General features: G+C 36.5%; 3 protein-coding genes across 3 annotated transcripts in view; 2 read left to right on the forward strand and 1 right to left on the reverse strand.

Annotated features, from left to right (window-relative positions):
* The window catches only part of LOC100648747 (neurogenic protein mastermind), a 248,205-nt gene extending 242,440 nt beyond the window's left edge, over positions 1–5,765 (reverse strand). The window contains exons 1-2 of the mRNA XM_012309465.3: positions 5,541–5,765; positions 3,649–4,821 (exon numbers count right to left, since the gene is read on the reverse strand). Of these exons, the coding sequence (XP_012164855.2) occupies positions 3,649–4,140 (492 nt within the window). The 5' untranslated portion in view covers positions 4,141–4,821; positions 5,541–5,765. The remainder of the gene's footprint in view (positions 1–3,648; positions 4,822–5,540) is intronic.
* A 1,170-nt stretch (positions 5,766–6,935) lies between these two features.
* Positions 6,936–8,982, forward strand: LOC100648941 (elongator complex protein 4). Its single transcript, XM_012309473.3, has 6 exons — positions 6,936–7,181; positions 7,259–7,396; positions 7,474–7,509; positions 7,583–8,202; positions 8,279–8,491; positions 8,564–8,982. Exons 2-6 carry the CDS (start codon positions 7,279–7,281, stop codon positions 8,669–8,671), a joined length of 1,095 nt encoding a protein of 364 aa, XP_012164863.1. The 5' UTR covers positions 6,936–7,181; positions 7,259–7,278; the 3' UTR covers positions 8,672–8,982.
* A 128-nt stretch (positions 8,983–9,110) lies between these two features.
* Positions 9,111–16,213, forward strand: LOC100649060 (tetraspanin-9). Its single transcript, XM_012309474.3, has 6 exons — positions 9,111–9,763; positions 9,952–10,170; positions 11,945–12,127; positions 12,808–13,020; positions 14,035–14,242; positions 14,313–16,213. Exons 1-6 carry the CDS (start codon positions 9,701–9,703, stop codon positions 14,369–14,371), a joined length of 945 nt encoding a protein of 314 aa, XP_012164864.1. The 5' UTR covers positions 9,111–9,700; the 3' UTR covers positions 14,372–16,213.
* Positions 16,214–16,817: the final 604 nt, after the last annotated feature.

The raw sequence follows: 16,817 nt of genomic DNA on the forward strand, positions 1-16,817 counted from the left end.
GTTATTCGATTAAATAAATATATCTCACGCCAAATAAATGAATTTAATTTTTGAAAAAAATCGATAAATAAAGAATATGAAGGAAGTAAGAAACGAAATATTCATTGGCACAAAACTCCAAAAAAATTATGCTTCGTTAACTAGCATTAGTTTCACGTGTTCAATAAATAAATTATAAGAGAATCAGTGGAACGAAGTACTCTCTGAAATAAAATTTTGTGAATTTGTATTGAATATCGATTGATACATTAAACAAATTATTTTGTCGAATCAGTTAAGAAAATAAAGGAACTAATGAAATAAATGTTTCCAAATCTGTATCAAATAATTGAATCTACACTCAATGGATATTTGATTGATTGCAATTAAATTTTCGTATTGGAATCAAATGGGGGAATAAAATACCAAGGAGATCTCGAAAGAGATTTCGATGAATTTGTATTTAACTTATCACAGATGTTAAATATAACACATAGAAAGATTATAGTATTTATATCTAAGTTGTAAGAGTTGTACTCGAGACAGATTGAAATTCAAAATGTATTTACTCGAAACTAGAACGCACAAATCTCATGGGCAAGATAACCAAATCAGCGAAGATTTATAACCAACATCCCATCTATCCAACTAACGAGATGTTACCACTAGCATTAATATGCGATCAACCATCAGATAATGATAATGAATTGTCAGTGTTCAAATACTCGTTATACCTTGGCATACCTTTACAAAGCACAGACAATTCAAAACTTAAATTCAATCTTCCGATTTATATAATCAAATGAAATATCCTAATAAATTGATACTATAAGTGTGTGGCTATTCAATTATTATTTTACTTAAAACTTTGTTGAAGTTGAAATTGAAGTTTTACAAATAAATCAATAATTTTTTACTTAAGCAATAAACTAAATACCATGTTTGATAATTACTAAACCAAGCAAAACTTTTCATTCATCATTTTTTTCCGATTAATTCCTGGAAAATTGAGCAAGATTATAAAAATTATAATTTTTTATACTATAGTCTCGTTTCCATTGAAATCAAATATTAGCAACACGTACATAAAACCTAGAACTATAGCATAATTTTATAATTAAAAGGATACGATATAAACGCATACTTCATTTCCTACTTCTTACTTCCTAACAGAATAATATCGAAGGTGATAAAGGAAGAAAGTGGGTGTAAACATTGCGAATTAAAAAAAGGACAAAGAAAACAGAAAATGTAGAAAGAACATTTGCACCTCGTTGTAGGAAAGGTTGTCAGCAAGCTCTGTGAAGGTCGGAATAAACGCATCGCGTATAAGTTCGTGACAATGACGTTATACGTACCGGCGTAGAACGCCCCTGCATTGACGTAAATCCAAGGTTAATATGGGACGTCTCGAATCGAACGCCTACAGGTAAGCGACGTAGGTAGAGAGCCCACGATTTAACGATACTTTGTGCACATCCACCTGTTTCGAATCGCTTTTTAGACGACACAAACGACCGATATTATCGGGGAAATAAAGGGCGCCTGATGGATAAATATTTCCCGTGGAAAATATGACGAGCTAGCAATTTAAAATATTGCCTTCATTCGTACAGTGCATATCTGTATATTTAGGAATTGTATTATGGTATATGCGATTAAACCTCTGAGAATGTGATGTGATTATAAGAAATGAGGATTTACGTATGTGTTAATAAACGAGGAAATATTCCTAATTTAAAATCCTAATTTAAAAATAGTTTAGTATAACCTTTCGTAAATTAAATAACTGTAGCAAGTAACTGCAAGGAACTGATATCTGTTACGTCAATCATACGGAAATAGAACACAATTTAACGGTTCATAATAAAAAAGTTATTCTACTGTTTAAAGATTGCTTTGAAAAAAATATGTATTCGTTGTTAACCCACGCAACGTTGGAAAAAGCAGTTAAAGTAAGGTCAGGTTTTATCGATACGGGATAGCAACATTTTAGTTGCACTTCATAAAGCAAAGCTTGTAAGATTTATCTTCTTTTTTGTTAGATATTCATGAAATAACTACGCCACTTTCGAAACATATTTCTCGCGATAAACGATTCGGAAAATAAACCGATATTTTTCTAAACTTGTTAAATATTCGAGCTTTAAAAAATATCGGACTTTAACGCTTGTTGACTCGCAAGCGTTGTATTGAACTTCGCAAGATGTTTGCAAGATTTATCTTTTATCAGATATTTCCCGGACTTATTGACTTATACTTTTGAAATGATTAAGTGTTAAAAATAATATTAAAAAAGGAAGAAACAGTCTAAGTTCATGAGTTGATGATACTACGAGTGGAAAGTTTCGATATTTTTCGAACTTTCCCTTGTTTTTCTTAGCTAGTAGCTTTATTCAGAATTATACATAGAAAAAGAAATTTCAAGCTACATGAATTTTTATAATTTGCACCAGGCTTTACCTGTTACAAATTGGAAACATATATTGGAAAAACATACAGTTATGTATGAATGTATGAATGAAACAGAGGATAGATTTTGGATTATTCACAAGAATGAATTGAATTTTATGTACGAATGGCATTTGCATATGATTGTATGTGCTACACATAATTGCTAAATTATGCGTTTAATTGGATGACTTGTGTGTTCGAAACCTAATATAGAACAGCAGCGGCAATCAACAGTTTGAATGTTTCTAACACGAGGGTATTCGAAAATCAACTTCTACTTGTATATTAACGGATATTATAATGTAGAATCTAGTTACTAAAAACTTGATTACGAAAGAAAAAATAAAAGACTTGTAAATAAAACAATATCCTCGATTATAATCGCCAATAAAAAATTACGCAACCTTAACAGACCCTAACCTGTCGGAAATATTTGACAAATTACCAGGGTATATTCCGAAATTCGGTGAGCAAAACATTGCAAATATTATCAGTGCGCGGTAACAGTTCATCGAGCGCTTTGTAAATGAAACTTGGTAGGATAGGTGTAAAGAGCATGGTATTTCATTACGCCCGCGCTTCGATTCCAAACCTGTGTAGTAGAATCTTGACCCGGCAAGTTGCCGAGTGCCGCTTACTCGCTATATACATACTACACAGTTTAGATGTTCTCAATCGCGTGACCCTCGACGATTGCGTTTCTGGATCGTGCACACGCGCGCGCCTACATATTTGCACGATACATATCGTAACTGTGAAGAAAGAGGAACGCTCCTCGATCGTAAATGTCCGAGCCTGCTTCATTCTCGACGAGAAAATTTGTAACGTATATCATCGATAATTTACGATGATCGTTAACAGCCGATTATCGCGATGTTTGGAGTGGAACTCGAATCGTTCCGGATGAGTAAACACAATAGCACCGACGATACAATCCGTCGTCCCCGTCATCGTGTACACGAAGCGTCATTAATCTTGCCCGTCGGTAGACGGAAGCGAGTGCACGAAATAACAAGGTCACGCGCGCGAAAGAGAAGAACATGCGATAAGAAGTTTGGAAGAAGAGGAAGGTTGACGACCGGCATGTACTTATGAAAGCGCGCGCGCGCACGCTCGCACCAACGCGAGCACCTACGCTAGAACTCTATAAACGCGCGCGACGAGGAACTCGAACGGGAGACAGACGAAAGCCAACAAGTAGAGTAAATGACTCACCACGTGAACGCTGGAGAGACCGACCGGCTCGCTTTGCTTCTTGTCCGTTTTCTTTGCTTGTCGTTTCGCCTTACTCTCGAGGAAACGTTGTTTCAGCACCAGTGTGTCCTGAATATTCTGCTCGCACAAACCGTTGAAACTTTGATCAAATCTCGGTATACAATCGGTCTGTCTACGCCGATAACTTTCGATCCTACGTCTCAGACGATCCACAACCGCCTGTCTCTTGGGGGTGAGTACTTCACCCATGCCAGGTGCTTGACCCATTTGTTGCTGCAACTGCAGCTGTTGACTTGTTATATTCAACTGACCAGCAGCGTTCAAATCGTGAATCCCGGCTGACTGGGCTAGAACAGTGTTCTGCAGGTTGTTTACGTTGTTGGCGTTATTAGTATTGGTATTAGCCTGGCCCACGCAGACCGAGATTGGGCCAGGCGCAGTGCCGGGGGGGCCTTGCGGGGGCTGGCGGGGCAGGAGCCCCCCGGCCTCCATACAGCCCCCTAAATCCACTGCAGGGTAAGCCAGCTCAGTGAGAACCTCTGCTACCGAAGCGCCTGACGCACGCTACTGCTACTGCTGCGACCTCGTCTCCCGCCGTTGCCCTCCAGCCGGGCATCCTCTGCCACCCTGCCAATGTGACGATCCTCAACTTCCGGTCAAGACGCATTTGGAATATGTCGTCGCGTCGTTCGCGCCTCGACACCGCTGTACCGCGCGCTTAACTTCGTCCTGTCTTGTATAAACAACAACGCCGGTTATACTTTTCAACGATGTACCAAGCTTCGTGTCGATTGTCCGATCGTTTCACAGTTTCACTCAATTCGATACGTTCGATAGTATATAGCGTATAGCACGCACGGCTGATACACATAAGACACACGATATCACTCAATGTATAAATCCTCGTTGATATTGTCGTTCGATAGGCACTCACGGTCCTTCGACAATTTGCTTTTCCATCAAACGATTAATCGCGAAACTGAATGATAAAGCAACACACTATAAACAAAGTTCGTCACGTTTCACATTCCATGTGAAAGAAGTTTTCGAACTGTCACTGTTGACGAGACGCGCGCGAAGATTCGACAGTAGGACGGAACGTTCACCGCGCGCGACTAAGTTCAGGGCCTGGGAAGTCCGTGTATACAAGAGGCGCCCAAATTGCCACGCCATCTGATAGTGATCTTTACAACTAAGCGTAGTTGGCGCCACGTATGAAATTCATACTTTCTTAGATTCTGTTCAATACCAACTATGAGCGTTTATCGGTTACGAAATTGTGTTTTTTTGTTTTTATATAATATTTTCTTCAATGATAAATATATTTTAACAATAAAATATTACAAATTTATTGAAATTAGAGTATGATGTCCCGTGATATATATTTACAAATAACATACTGTTATATACATATATGTTTATTTATATTATCCGGCTTAAAATTTATTCACGGAGGAATATGAAGTATTCTAGTCACTGAATCCTGTTTAGAAAATTGAAATAGAATTTTAACGAAAACATCTAATTATTTCATGAATCTAATTAATAATAAACAAATATATTCCAAGCTTTTTTAGAAATACGTAACAGAATGATTTCTCAACTTTTCAATGTCAAGCGGATACGTATTACTTACAAGTTAATAATCAATTTGCATAACCTTTTCAAATGAAAAGGGATAGATAAGATACAAATTACCTCGTTTCATAATCTACACAAAAACATATCCAAACTCACAGAAAATGGAACTGCTCTACGATTTACTAAAATGATAATCGATACAACACAACGTGTGAAGCAGCAGAAAAGTATACATTCAGAAATATATTTCCAATGCCCTCTTTAGTTGCTAAAGTCTAACTACAATCTTTCAATAAGAAGCTCTCTCTAACCGTTTTTCCTCTCTTTTCGTTCTTTGTCTCTTTCACTCTCTCTTTCTTATAGCGTCGCGCGTCTACGCGAGAGACGGGAAGCAAGATCGTAGTGGGAGTATGGGACAAGCTTTTCGCGGGGTAATATCAGCTCTGGTTCGCGGATCAGGCACACGCTTTACCAACGAAAGACTTTCTTGTACGCGGAGGCCGGTGTGCGAGCGTTCTACTGTCTCTACCGACCATGAGGGACAGTATATACGGTATTACACGGAAAACAGCAGCGTATACCGCGTGCGCTGAATCTCTCGATTGTCCCGGTGCGTCGTCGAGTGCACGTTGGACGTCACAACAGGTAGTTGAGCGAGGGCAGCGTGCTGCGGCCTCTGTAGAAAGAAAGGAAAAGACTGGGAGAGCGAGCGAGAGATCGATAGGTCGGCACGAGTGTGCTGGAAAAAGAAAACACGCCAATGGAAGGGGAAATGGTAGGAGAAGTAGGAGAAGTAGGAGGAAGGCGGCCGAGTGGGATATGCTAGAAAGAGAGAAAGATGGGATAGTAACAGAGAGGGGTTTTTCACTGTTGGTCGGATACCTCCGCACCGTGCCTGTGCAAAACTGCCCGTGCCACAGCGCCACAGCTTTGAATCTACAATCTACATGCACGAGACGGGTTACTCACGCGTTCCCTTTGCTCCTTCTCTGTCTTCTTTCTAGACTATGTCCTTCTCCCTTTCTCCTACACTTACGTATTCCATTCCCCCGCTACGGACTGCTCCCCTCTAGCTCTAATATAGGGACGCGTTTCCATAGTTTGTCGTTTTAAGTCTTCAAAAAGTGATGGATAACATCTGAAAATTATTTTATATAATTCAAAAGTGTTTGAGGAATGTATGTGATATTTTTACCTTTATGTTTTATTAATATTTTTAAATGTATTTCTTGATCATTTCTATCAATTTTTTAGCTATTTATGTCAATATGCATAACATGCTTGATTATTAACAAATCAAATAAATTGATTTTATTGTTGTAGACATTATATGGGAGATAAGTAATGCATGTTAGAACTTAAAATCGTACACATAATTAATTAGATTACGTAAAGCTTTCAAAGATTTTTAATGAAGTTATGTATACATCAAAGGATAGATATATAATTTAAACAACAGAAACAATCAGCCTTTTATAGAAAGAATTATGTGTAATGAATATAATCGATTTTGTAATCAAAATTATAGTTTATTAATTAAAATTATTGATATGACTGCATTCTAGCCGAAGAATTATAAACTATGAAAGGCGTCAGCTACCGACTGTAAACCAGCTGTATGTATTGCCATCTTTTGTCTATTTACCGTAATAAAAATTTCTACCTCGATTGATAAACAACTCATTTTTATAAATTTTTGATTTTTTATAATTTAGTGGAATACGTTTCGATAATTCCATTATTCAATACATGTTATATGTCATATTTTAATAATATATGGAATATATCATATGATGCGTATAAACATAACCTCCAAATGTAGACGAAGTTGTTGCGACACGTAAATCAAAATTCGTCGTAAACAGTCACTTTTTTTACTAAAGGTTTCATTCTAAATAACATTGGCTTCGTATTGTTATTTTGTGTATGTAATATTTACTGTTATGCGTAAAGTAAGTGTTTTTTATGAAAAGAATTAATATTATTAATAAGGTACAGATATTAAATAAACTGTATCGTTATTTTTTAGTTCAGAAATAGTTTTGAAAAATGGATCTAACTACAGGAAAAAGTAGCAGAATTCCCTTTATACCAGGAACTAAACCCTCAATAAAAAATTCACAACTACTCATTTCGACTGGAATTCCTTCCTTAGATCATATAATAGGTTTGAATTTATTTGCAACAATACAATTTTTATTATGATTCTCTATTATATTAATGCATTTCAGTCTATTCTTTTAGGTGGAGGATTACCTGTTGGTTCTTTGTTTCTTATTGGTATGTAATAAGTATGCTTATCTTATGAAAATTTGGATATGAATAAAATGAACAAAATGACTTCAATTTTTAGAGGAAGATCGATATGGCACATATGCAAAAGTCATGTTAAAATATTTTATGGCTGAAAGCGTAGTTACAGCTCAACCATTATTAATTGGATCTAAAGATGTTGAAACATCACAGTTTGTGTCAGAAATACCAGCTGTTGTAACAGACACCACATCGATTGATCAATCATCCAATTCTGATGAACAAATGAAGATTGCTTGGAGGTATCAAAATATGAAAATAATTGATACCTCCCCAACTGGAGGACAAGCTTTTGGTCATTTCTATGACCTTACAAAAAGAATGGAAAAAGAAGTAATCGAAAAAGCAGATATAACACAGTGGTATGATGATAATTGTCCTAAAAAAGACAATGCCTTTAACAATATGACATATTCAAAGTTATTAAAATGTATTCAAGAGACTCTGAAGAAGGGAGGACACTCAATTTCAGAGACACCTACAAAAAGACAAGTTCTAAGAATTGCAATTCATTCCTTAGGATCTAGATTATGGTGCAGTGATTCTGTAAATGATTCGCATCAAGATTTGTTCAAATTTTTGTATTACTTTAGAGCTCTTTTAAGATATTCTTATGCAGTTGCAGTGATAACAGTGCCTACAGAATGTTTTGAAAATTCGGTGCGTTTTATGTACTTTATTTATTAAACCTTTTATGTAAATATATATTCATTTTTTCATTGTTATTAATTTTTAGGATGCTACTGCGCAACGGATTGAACATCTGTCAGATGTTGCAATTAAATTGGAATCATTTGCAGGCTCACAAAAAGAAACAAACCCATTATTTAAGGATTATCATGGCTTATTGCATCTACAGAAGATGCTGGCTTTAAATACTATAGCACCTCATAATCCAGAATCACGAGATCTTGTATTCAAATTACGTCGAAAGAAATTTGTCATCGAGGTAAATTGACTTTATAAATATAACAAAATTTGAGTTTGGCTATGTGTATATATCTTCGCCGTTCTATTTTAGGTTTTACACCTACCACCTGAATTAGGAGATACTACTCAACGAGAACAAGATGAAACGATATCTCAATTCGGATGTTCTAGTTTACCACATAAGACCTTAGATTTTTAAGAAAGTATAATGTTGTACGTTTAAAATAATTCTGCCTTTGTATAAAGAATTATTCTCTTGTCTTCTCGGCTTTTGCTTATAAAAGCTTTTTACTGATAAGTAACTACAGACGAGTGTAATACGTAATATTTTAGTCAGAAGTACATAGTACGCCGCGTGAATTAATGTAGACGGGAGGAGATAGGCTTCGTGAACACACAATAATACGCATGACACGCCTACCTACTCTACGGTATCATATCAAAAGTAAATTTTACTATAAATATTAAAAATATTAATATTATAATTGTTAATAAAAATCATTTTTGCATAACCAGAGTCTCACTCAATTTCAACAAAAATATTTAGAAAGTCAATTGAATTATGCTCCAATCGCATCAATTATTCATGAAATTATAATATCACAGTTAAATGTTCATTATCGTAGTTAATTATCATTAGCTTGCACTTTCGAATGTCATTTTTCACGAATCGAACATAAGAATAAAATTTTCACGGATGTGAACGGAAATAAACTAGTCGAGTGTTACTCATCCGTAACGATTACACCGATTAGGTGCAACTCCCCCTGTGTGAAGTTGGCCCGTACACCAGTTATATCTGTAACGATCACATAAGTACATGCATATGGACATTTCACCCCCTCCTGCGTGTCTTTTTTTGTTTCGTGCCTTTCTATTTCCTTCCGGTTCCATCCGGTCGGTCGCGCATGAGGACGCGTAACGCAAGCGCACCTACAGATGCCAGTATTTGTACGGCACTGTGGAACTATCTATCACGCGGCGGCATTTCAGTCTTCAAGTTAATGCGAGCAAGTGCGCTTCGAAACTGATAAGGGAAAAAAAGAAAATATCGTCGGTGATAGGATCGTCAAAAAAGGAACTAAAATGAATTCTATCCTGCGCGTTAATGTTTTTATTTATCGCGACTATTAATGAAGTGTCATCGTGGGGGATTGACGTGACGAGTTGTCATTCTTTCGTTGCTGTCGCATACGCGTTCAGATAGAAAAGGATTTAATGAATTAAAATGGAAAGGAAAAACTTTGGTGTGTCGCGAATTTTCGTGTGTTGCACAAATGTCATTTTCCTGGTGAGTTGTGGAAAAATAAATGAGTTCATTTTTTGGATTACTATTATGAGATGAATAAAGTATTCAGTTTCTCCTACTTTTCTTTGATTGCAAGAGTAAATGAATATTTTTTTCATATTAAAAATTATTAAAGCTTTGTTTTAAAGATGACGATTATTGCAATTTAAGGATGCTGCCTTCGTTTCCAGATATCAGGTTTCGCGTTGATGTCATTAGGGGCATTGTTATTAGCCGATGATGAACGTATTCTACTGTCACGTTTATTGGGACCAGGGGATATACATCCTGATCAACCACTTTTTTATTACATGGCATTTGCAGTCGTTGGACTTGGATTTCTGATCACGCTCACGGGTCTGCTAGGATGCTGGGCAACTTGTCTCTATAATCGATGCGTTACAGTTTCAGTAAGAATCCATAAATTTCCCTTGTATACGCAACAGTAGACCAGATGGTTTCCAAGTGTCATTCACATTAAATAATTAAAGGATCGATTACGATTTTTATATTATTTCTCAATGTATTTTAAAAAATCTAATACATCTGAATGTTAAAATTAGAATACTAAATAGAAAATTGATTTAAAAAATTAAAAATTCACATGCTATACAAAGTCTAAGAAACATCAAGCATTATATGCAGAAGCATTATTTTCCATTCAAATATCAGCGATATATCTACGCAAAAACATATTACAATGATAGTTCTCTCACATCCTGTATTAACTTTCATATCCGATATCACATCCTCAAAATCGATATCCACAATAAAATTCCAGATTCACGAGGGATCTATGGCTATTTCTATAGTTATTGGCATTTTGTATTATGCCGCGTTACAGTCTGAACACGCTTCTAAAGTAGTCGCGCATTTTAATCGTGCAAAAGTCAAGGTCTTCACGCGCTTCTTCGTCGGGGAGCTCGCTCGACAGACCAAACCGAAACCAGATTTCCCGCTTTGTCGGACTATGGTCACGCGTCGTTGCCCGGAAACGGATCTACATAAATCCAGGCACGCGTGCTCATGGAAGGAGGGCGCGTTCGTGTATCACGTAAAAACAGCAATTATTTTTCAGTGTGTGGCTTATTAGACGAGCGAACGCGCGATAACATGTGAAAATACAATATATTCGCAGGCTATTGAACGTTTGTCTCAGGATGTAAAATTCAGATAAGTGACGACGTGAAAGTTATGGATAGTCAATTAGCTGCGAATACACGGAGATCCAACTTTTTATTAGTAACAGTCTGGTAACGAGATGCAGGTAGAAGGTGTGACCGTCTGAGTCAACGAACGAGACATGCTTCTCGTGTTTCACTTGTAAATAGTGTTGATGAGAGATACACATGCATTCTTATTTTCAACAGTATTTTTTTGTTATATATGATTTGCAAATTCATAATATGACGATGGGGTATGATGGGATACGTGTATTATTTGATAAATTATTTAATTTAATTCAATTAAAAATTATAGTTATTTAATTTGAAATTATACAATATGGTTTCATTTCCATTTTTATGTGATTACGAGATTGACACATTTGAATTTGAACTTGCTTTCATACAGCTTTAATTTCAACAAACAGAATCAGTTAGTAGACATATAGACATTATCAGTGGCATTTTTCTGACAAACGTTTCCTTTTCTCCTTAAAGGATTAAAGTAGGTGAAATGCGTTAGAGTAATTTATCTAGCAACTGTACCGTTTCAAGCGATTAAGAGAGCATTGCTTGGAAATTGAAATAAATAAGCATAGTACTCCCAAAAAGTACAACGTAACAACTATACTAAATTACTTTCTCATATAACATATTACAGAAGTTAACTCGATCATTTAACAATTATAAATAATTATAACAGTTGATCATATAAATATGTATAATACATTATTATCACCAGTCAATTAACTTCATGTACCTAATATATGAATACACATACATTTGTATCACGTGGTAGCACGGAATAATAAGAATTACATTGTTTCATACACCGCGAAAATACAACTAAACGATTCCAACATTAAATATTCAATAACCAGTAAACCATTCAAGTACTATCTCTTAATTATATCACTCGTTACTTTTTACTTTACATTTTTACCTTTCATTCGTACTGTTTGCTTCTTGCTACTGCCTTTTAATTACTTCACTCATTACATTTTACTCTGTATTTTTTCAGTATCTCATCACGATAATCCTGCTATTACTTGGCGAATGCACTGTGTGCGTTCTAGTGGTATTCTGGCCTCACGTTCTGGGCATTGATGTTCGACCAGCACGATTGATACGAGCTTTGCAACGTAGTTACGCTGTTCCCGGTCGAGAGCAATTCACGGCAGCTCTTGATCTTGCGCAAACAGCGGTACGTTCCTATATACAGTGATTCATTTTTATGTATATATTGGGCGTCTTACATAAAATATTCTGAAATTTTGATCCGAAGATGTACAGAGTCAGATGTACATGCTACAAGATTTTTATTGCAAACATATATTTAGTAATAAATTAGCTTGAATTGCCATCGTAAGCATATAGTAAGTGTTAAACATGGTCTCATTAATATTAGATAATTAAAGAAATTTATGTCATTTTATTCAGTAGAGATATACCAGGAAAACGACGCGAATTTGCTTAGTTATCTGATATAAACTATTATTTAAATATTGATTAACTCAATTACAAACACTATTTTTTGAAGACGTAGTTGATCAATTTGACTTATGAGAGGTTCGTAAAATCATGATAAACGAGTCTTATTACAGCGTTAGTGAAATTTCACAATATTTCGTATGAGACACGTAATACATTTGCAAAAGGTTCCTGCATGTGATCGGATACTTTCGCGAGCAACTATACCCCTGAGGTAAAGTGATTTGTAACGAGTCAACAAAGATAGCCCCGATGCACATGATCGACTATCGATCCAATCTCACGAGTGTTTACTTCGATTCTCCGAAATTGGTCATTGCTCGATTAATCGATTGGCAAAAGGCAGTCACACAGTACACACCTTCCGATGTGAAACTGCGCGGATCTTTTCAGTTTGCTTGCTGCGGCATAAACGGAAGTAGCAATTACGGTACCTCGTGGTGGCGACTACAGGAAGTCGGTCGACGAGAATTAGTGGTGCCTCTCAGCTGTTGCACCCTGAATAACGTAAACCAGACCGATTCTTTCCTCAACCCTGAACCTGCCAATCTTACTCTCTGCCAGGCTTTGAACCCTGCCGAACATCAATACGCCCGCCATACCACGGTACGTATCGTTAATCAGGATGTTGTTGATTATGCGAATGGAATCGTGAGTAAACTCGGTAAACACTGGGATAAGCGACAGGTTCATTGATATGATAATGCAGAATTGTAATTGTTGGAAGTTGTGAATCGATGGTTGGAAGGATATAAGAGTTGGTAATAATAGGTGTGTTTTTAAAATGTATGTCATAAAAAAATATTTGTTTTATGTCCAGTCACGGCGCCTCAAATATTTATCTTCCTCTTTACTAAAAAATGAAATTTTTAATCTTTCTGGTTATAATATGCTATTGTCATTTTCCCTGCAAATTTTCACGATAACTTTGTCGCTTCGATGAATGGAAAATCGAGGGGAAATGAAAACAACCGTCGATGTTCTTTGTATCGCACACGCACACGTTTAATAATGACCCGCATGCAAATATCACAGTCTAAGGGAAATTCAGTCGGATACGGGTTGCGTAAAAGCGGCGTTGATGTATCGTGTAATCTGTATCGTATCTGGGTACAGACGTACCCGTCGGTAAAACTCGATGGAAAAAGCAAAGTTGACGCATTGTGCGAGAAAGTTTCCTTATCTCTCTTCCTCGCCGAGTATTAAATATCGCGGGAATGCGCAGAAACTGAATACAGATTGAAATGTCATCGCGCTTTGACGCTACTGTTATACGAATGGTATTATATCCATATACGGAACATATTTATAAAAGACTATACATTTTAATTTACAAATGAACTCATTTTGGACTTCGAAATGTAAAGAAATATGTCACATATATAGTAATTACAAAATACTTCAAGATAGTTTAGAACAGAGGAAATGGTTTTGAAGAATTTCCAATATTCTTTCTACTTTAATATTTCATTTATTCTTTTTTGACCTACTCAATTATTTTGTGTTAAATTTGCGTGACAAGTTATTAACTCCTGTATTGCCAAAATTATTCTTTTCATATTTTACATTTTCAAAAGGAACAAAAACATATTGAGAAGCAAGCATGTATTATTTTTATAGGGTTGTTTAGAGATGTTGGAGAAATGGACCCAAGACCAGGCATTAATACTGCTCACGATTGGACTCGCGGTGATTTTCGTGGAAGTTGGTGCACTTCTAAGCACATTCTTCGTCTGTTCAAAGGGCACTAGAAGAACCAAATCTCAAGCATCGACGTTTACATCCACGCAAACGCTTAGTCCGTTTAGTGAAAGTGACCACGACTTTGGTAAGAGATTCTTTCGTCTCTAATCTTCGTCTTTGTTTGCGAAATGGAATTTATTGTTAATCGTTCACAGGACTGGGAATCGAGAATCGAATGCATGCAACCGGAACGACGTTTGGCACTAAATCATGAAGGTGGCTAGAGGGCAGTGAGGGTAAATCATCAGATGACATTAAGAATACAAAAATTGCGTCAAGTTTGTCTAGACTTAACGACGTGAGGAGATTTAGCAAAAGCATAATCGAAGAATGGAAGAATCCGCCCAAATTTGAAGATGGCGTGTTACGAAGTGATCAACTGTATGAGGAACGCGCGATAGATGTTGTGCCAGATTATTTCCATAAAACTTGCTCGAAAGAGATGAACGATCTCCGAAAAGATCGGCACGATAAAAGGGACGCGGGGAAATCACAATCACATAATAGTAGCGGGACTGTCAGGAGTATTCCAATAAAAAATTATCAGGCCTCGATAGCGCATAATATTGGGACACTTAGACGATCGGAGGCGCCTCAACTTCAATTTGAATCTTCGATGTCCGAGCCTGATAAAAATTTCAACGTAACAAAATACAGAACTCTGTCTTCTCCACAAAATGAAATTGAATCTCAAAGTCGACGATCGGTCACAGTTTCGAAACGCCGGGAAACCTTGAATCCTGCCAGGAGATCCTGTCACTCTTGCGATTACCAGCGCGAAATTCAAAGTGGGCACCGTAAGATTCATTCGAAGTTAAAGACGTTAGACAGAAGGATAAGCAAAAGCGAACATAACGTTTCCGTGCAAAAAGACGATCAAGATTTCAGCGATTTTGGTGAGTATTTTTACAAATCTTCGTCTCAAAAGTTTAATACTACTCGTCGAAGATCGAAAGATACAAAGGTGAAAGGACAATCTAACAAGGAAACCGTAGAGACCGAAGGTTCCAAGCATTTGAGGAATGATAAATCACGGGTTAGAAACAAATGGGGTACCATTAATCTAGAACGTGGACACGTTGGTCAAAAGATATCGGCATATGAGGAAAATGCTAAGCGCGGTAGTCGTAACAGGGAGACTTTCGATACGTATCAAGTATTTCCTGAAATAAAAAAACATCGAGCCATTGGCGTGCCATTGGTAGGCATGCATAATGCATGTGGTTTGCCTGTAGTTGCATCCTGGCACGATCATGAGCTACTAGAACCTTTGAGAGTTAAAGGTAGAGTTTTAGGGACGTTGAGACCGATTTTCAAAGGATCACGTTCTTCGATGAATTTCCGCCATCGAACTCATCCTAAAAGAAAAACACCAACGAATCAGAGCATGTCTAGAAAGAATCGACCGTCAGATTTGAGAGAGTCCGATAAAAAGATCGATTATCCATCGATAAAATCGTTAGTTTCTTTGAGAGCAGACACGGGAGAAGTTCGGAAAAGGAGGAAACGTAGACCATCGTTTAAAACGAAGAAAAGTGGTACTACATTTTCGTCTAAAAGTACTATGAAACGAAGGCGAAGATCGGATGGAAGAAAAGATAAAGAAAATACTTTGACTGGTAGTCTTCGTAGGAATTCGTACGAAGCTGGCAGCAAAAGACAAACTTTGTACGCGAGGGATGATGGAGAGGACGCTGTACAAGTTCTCAAAAGCTTATGTTTAAATCCATTAGCTCGAACGAAATCTGAAACAGATATGATATGGTAAAATCAATGGAACAAATATTTTTGATTGAGCAGCCATGAAAAATCATAAATATCATTCAAGTTGATACAATTATAAGGAAAACTGTGTAGTACAATCGTCTAATTAGGATTATCTTAATCTTTTATTTGCAATAAATGCTATATGTTACTGTATTGATTAAAAAATAATTGTAATTCGTACGAATAGGATATTAGTATATGCATTATATGCTTTGTAAATATGCGTCATTAATTGTATTGTATCCTTGGATGTTATAATAAAACAAAACCCTTGCTACCCTCGCTGGAAGTATTCGAGTATGTTAATGAGCGTTTTTAAAAAATATTCTTTTAATTATTTTAAATATGTATGTAAGATTATATTAATCAATACTTAAAGGACAAATATCTTTATATATTTTGCCTTATTATACTTCAATTATGTTCTAATGTTCAAATATCCATTAAAATTGAATAAATCTTGCTCAATAAATTAAATTTCTATAACCCAGAAGAAGCTGCAAAACTTGGAATACGTCATATACATATATTGGAATAATATGTAACTTCTTTTCCTTTTGGGAAGAGCACTATAACAACTTTATTGTGTACACTTTAATTGTGTGCACTTGTAGGGTCTCGTGCTGGAAGGTGGCGGTGGGTGCACGGCACAGGGAGCTGGCGTTAGGAGATGTGGTCTCTCATAATGCCCGTATTAGATATTAGAAATGGCTCCCTTGGAAAGGGAGAAGACGCAAGAGTGCTCCGACATTAATTCAAAGGAGGTTCAAGGGCACCCCTGTTAAGTGTTAGGAACGCCATCGTGGGGTTTTAGTCGGCAAGAGTCCAACACTACCCTACAGGCGCGAAGGATCTACACTAGAGAGAACATCCCGGGACGCCCAATGGACTAA

Source organism: Bombus terrestris, chromosome 6 (assembly GCF_910591885.1).
Source record: "Bombus terrestris chromosome 6, iyBomTerr1.2, whole genome shotgun sequence".
Taxonomy (NCBI): domain Eukaryota; kingdom Metazoa; phylum Arthropoda; class Insecta; order Hymenoptera; family Apidae; genus Bombus; species Bombus terrestris.

Bases quoted from the DNA above. Each gene is read 5' to 3' on its own strand.
- LOC100648941 (XM_012309473.3), top strand. From the start codon at position 7,279: ATGGATCTAACTACAGGAAAAAGTAGCAGAATTCCCTTTATACCAGGA. The intron at 7,397-7,473 runs GTTTGAATTTAT...CTATTCTTTTAG, and splicing joins TTCCTTAGATCATATAATAG to GTGGAGGATTACCTGTTGGT. The intron at 7,510-7,582 runs GTATGTAATAAG...TTCAATTTTTAG, and splicing joins TGGTTCTTTGTTTCTTATTG to AGGAAGATCGATATGGCACA.
- LOC100649060 (XM_012309474.3), top strand. From the start codon at position 9,701: ATGGAAAGGAAAAACTTTGGTGTGTCGCGAATTTTCGTGTGTTGCACA. The intron at 9,764-9,951 runs GTGAGTTGTGGA...CTTCGTTTCCAG, and splicing joins GCACAAATGTCATTTTCCTG to ATATCAGGTTTCGCGTTGAT. The intron at 13,021-14,034 runs GTACGTATCGTT...TTATTTTTATAG, and splicing joins AATACGCCCGCCATACCACG to GGTTGTTTAGAGATGTTGGA.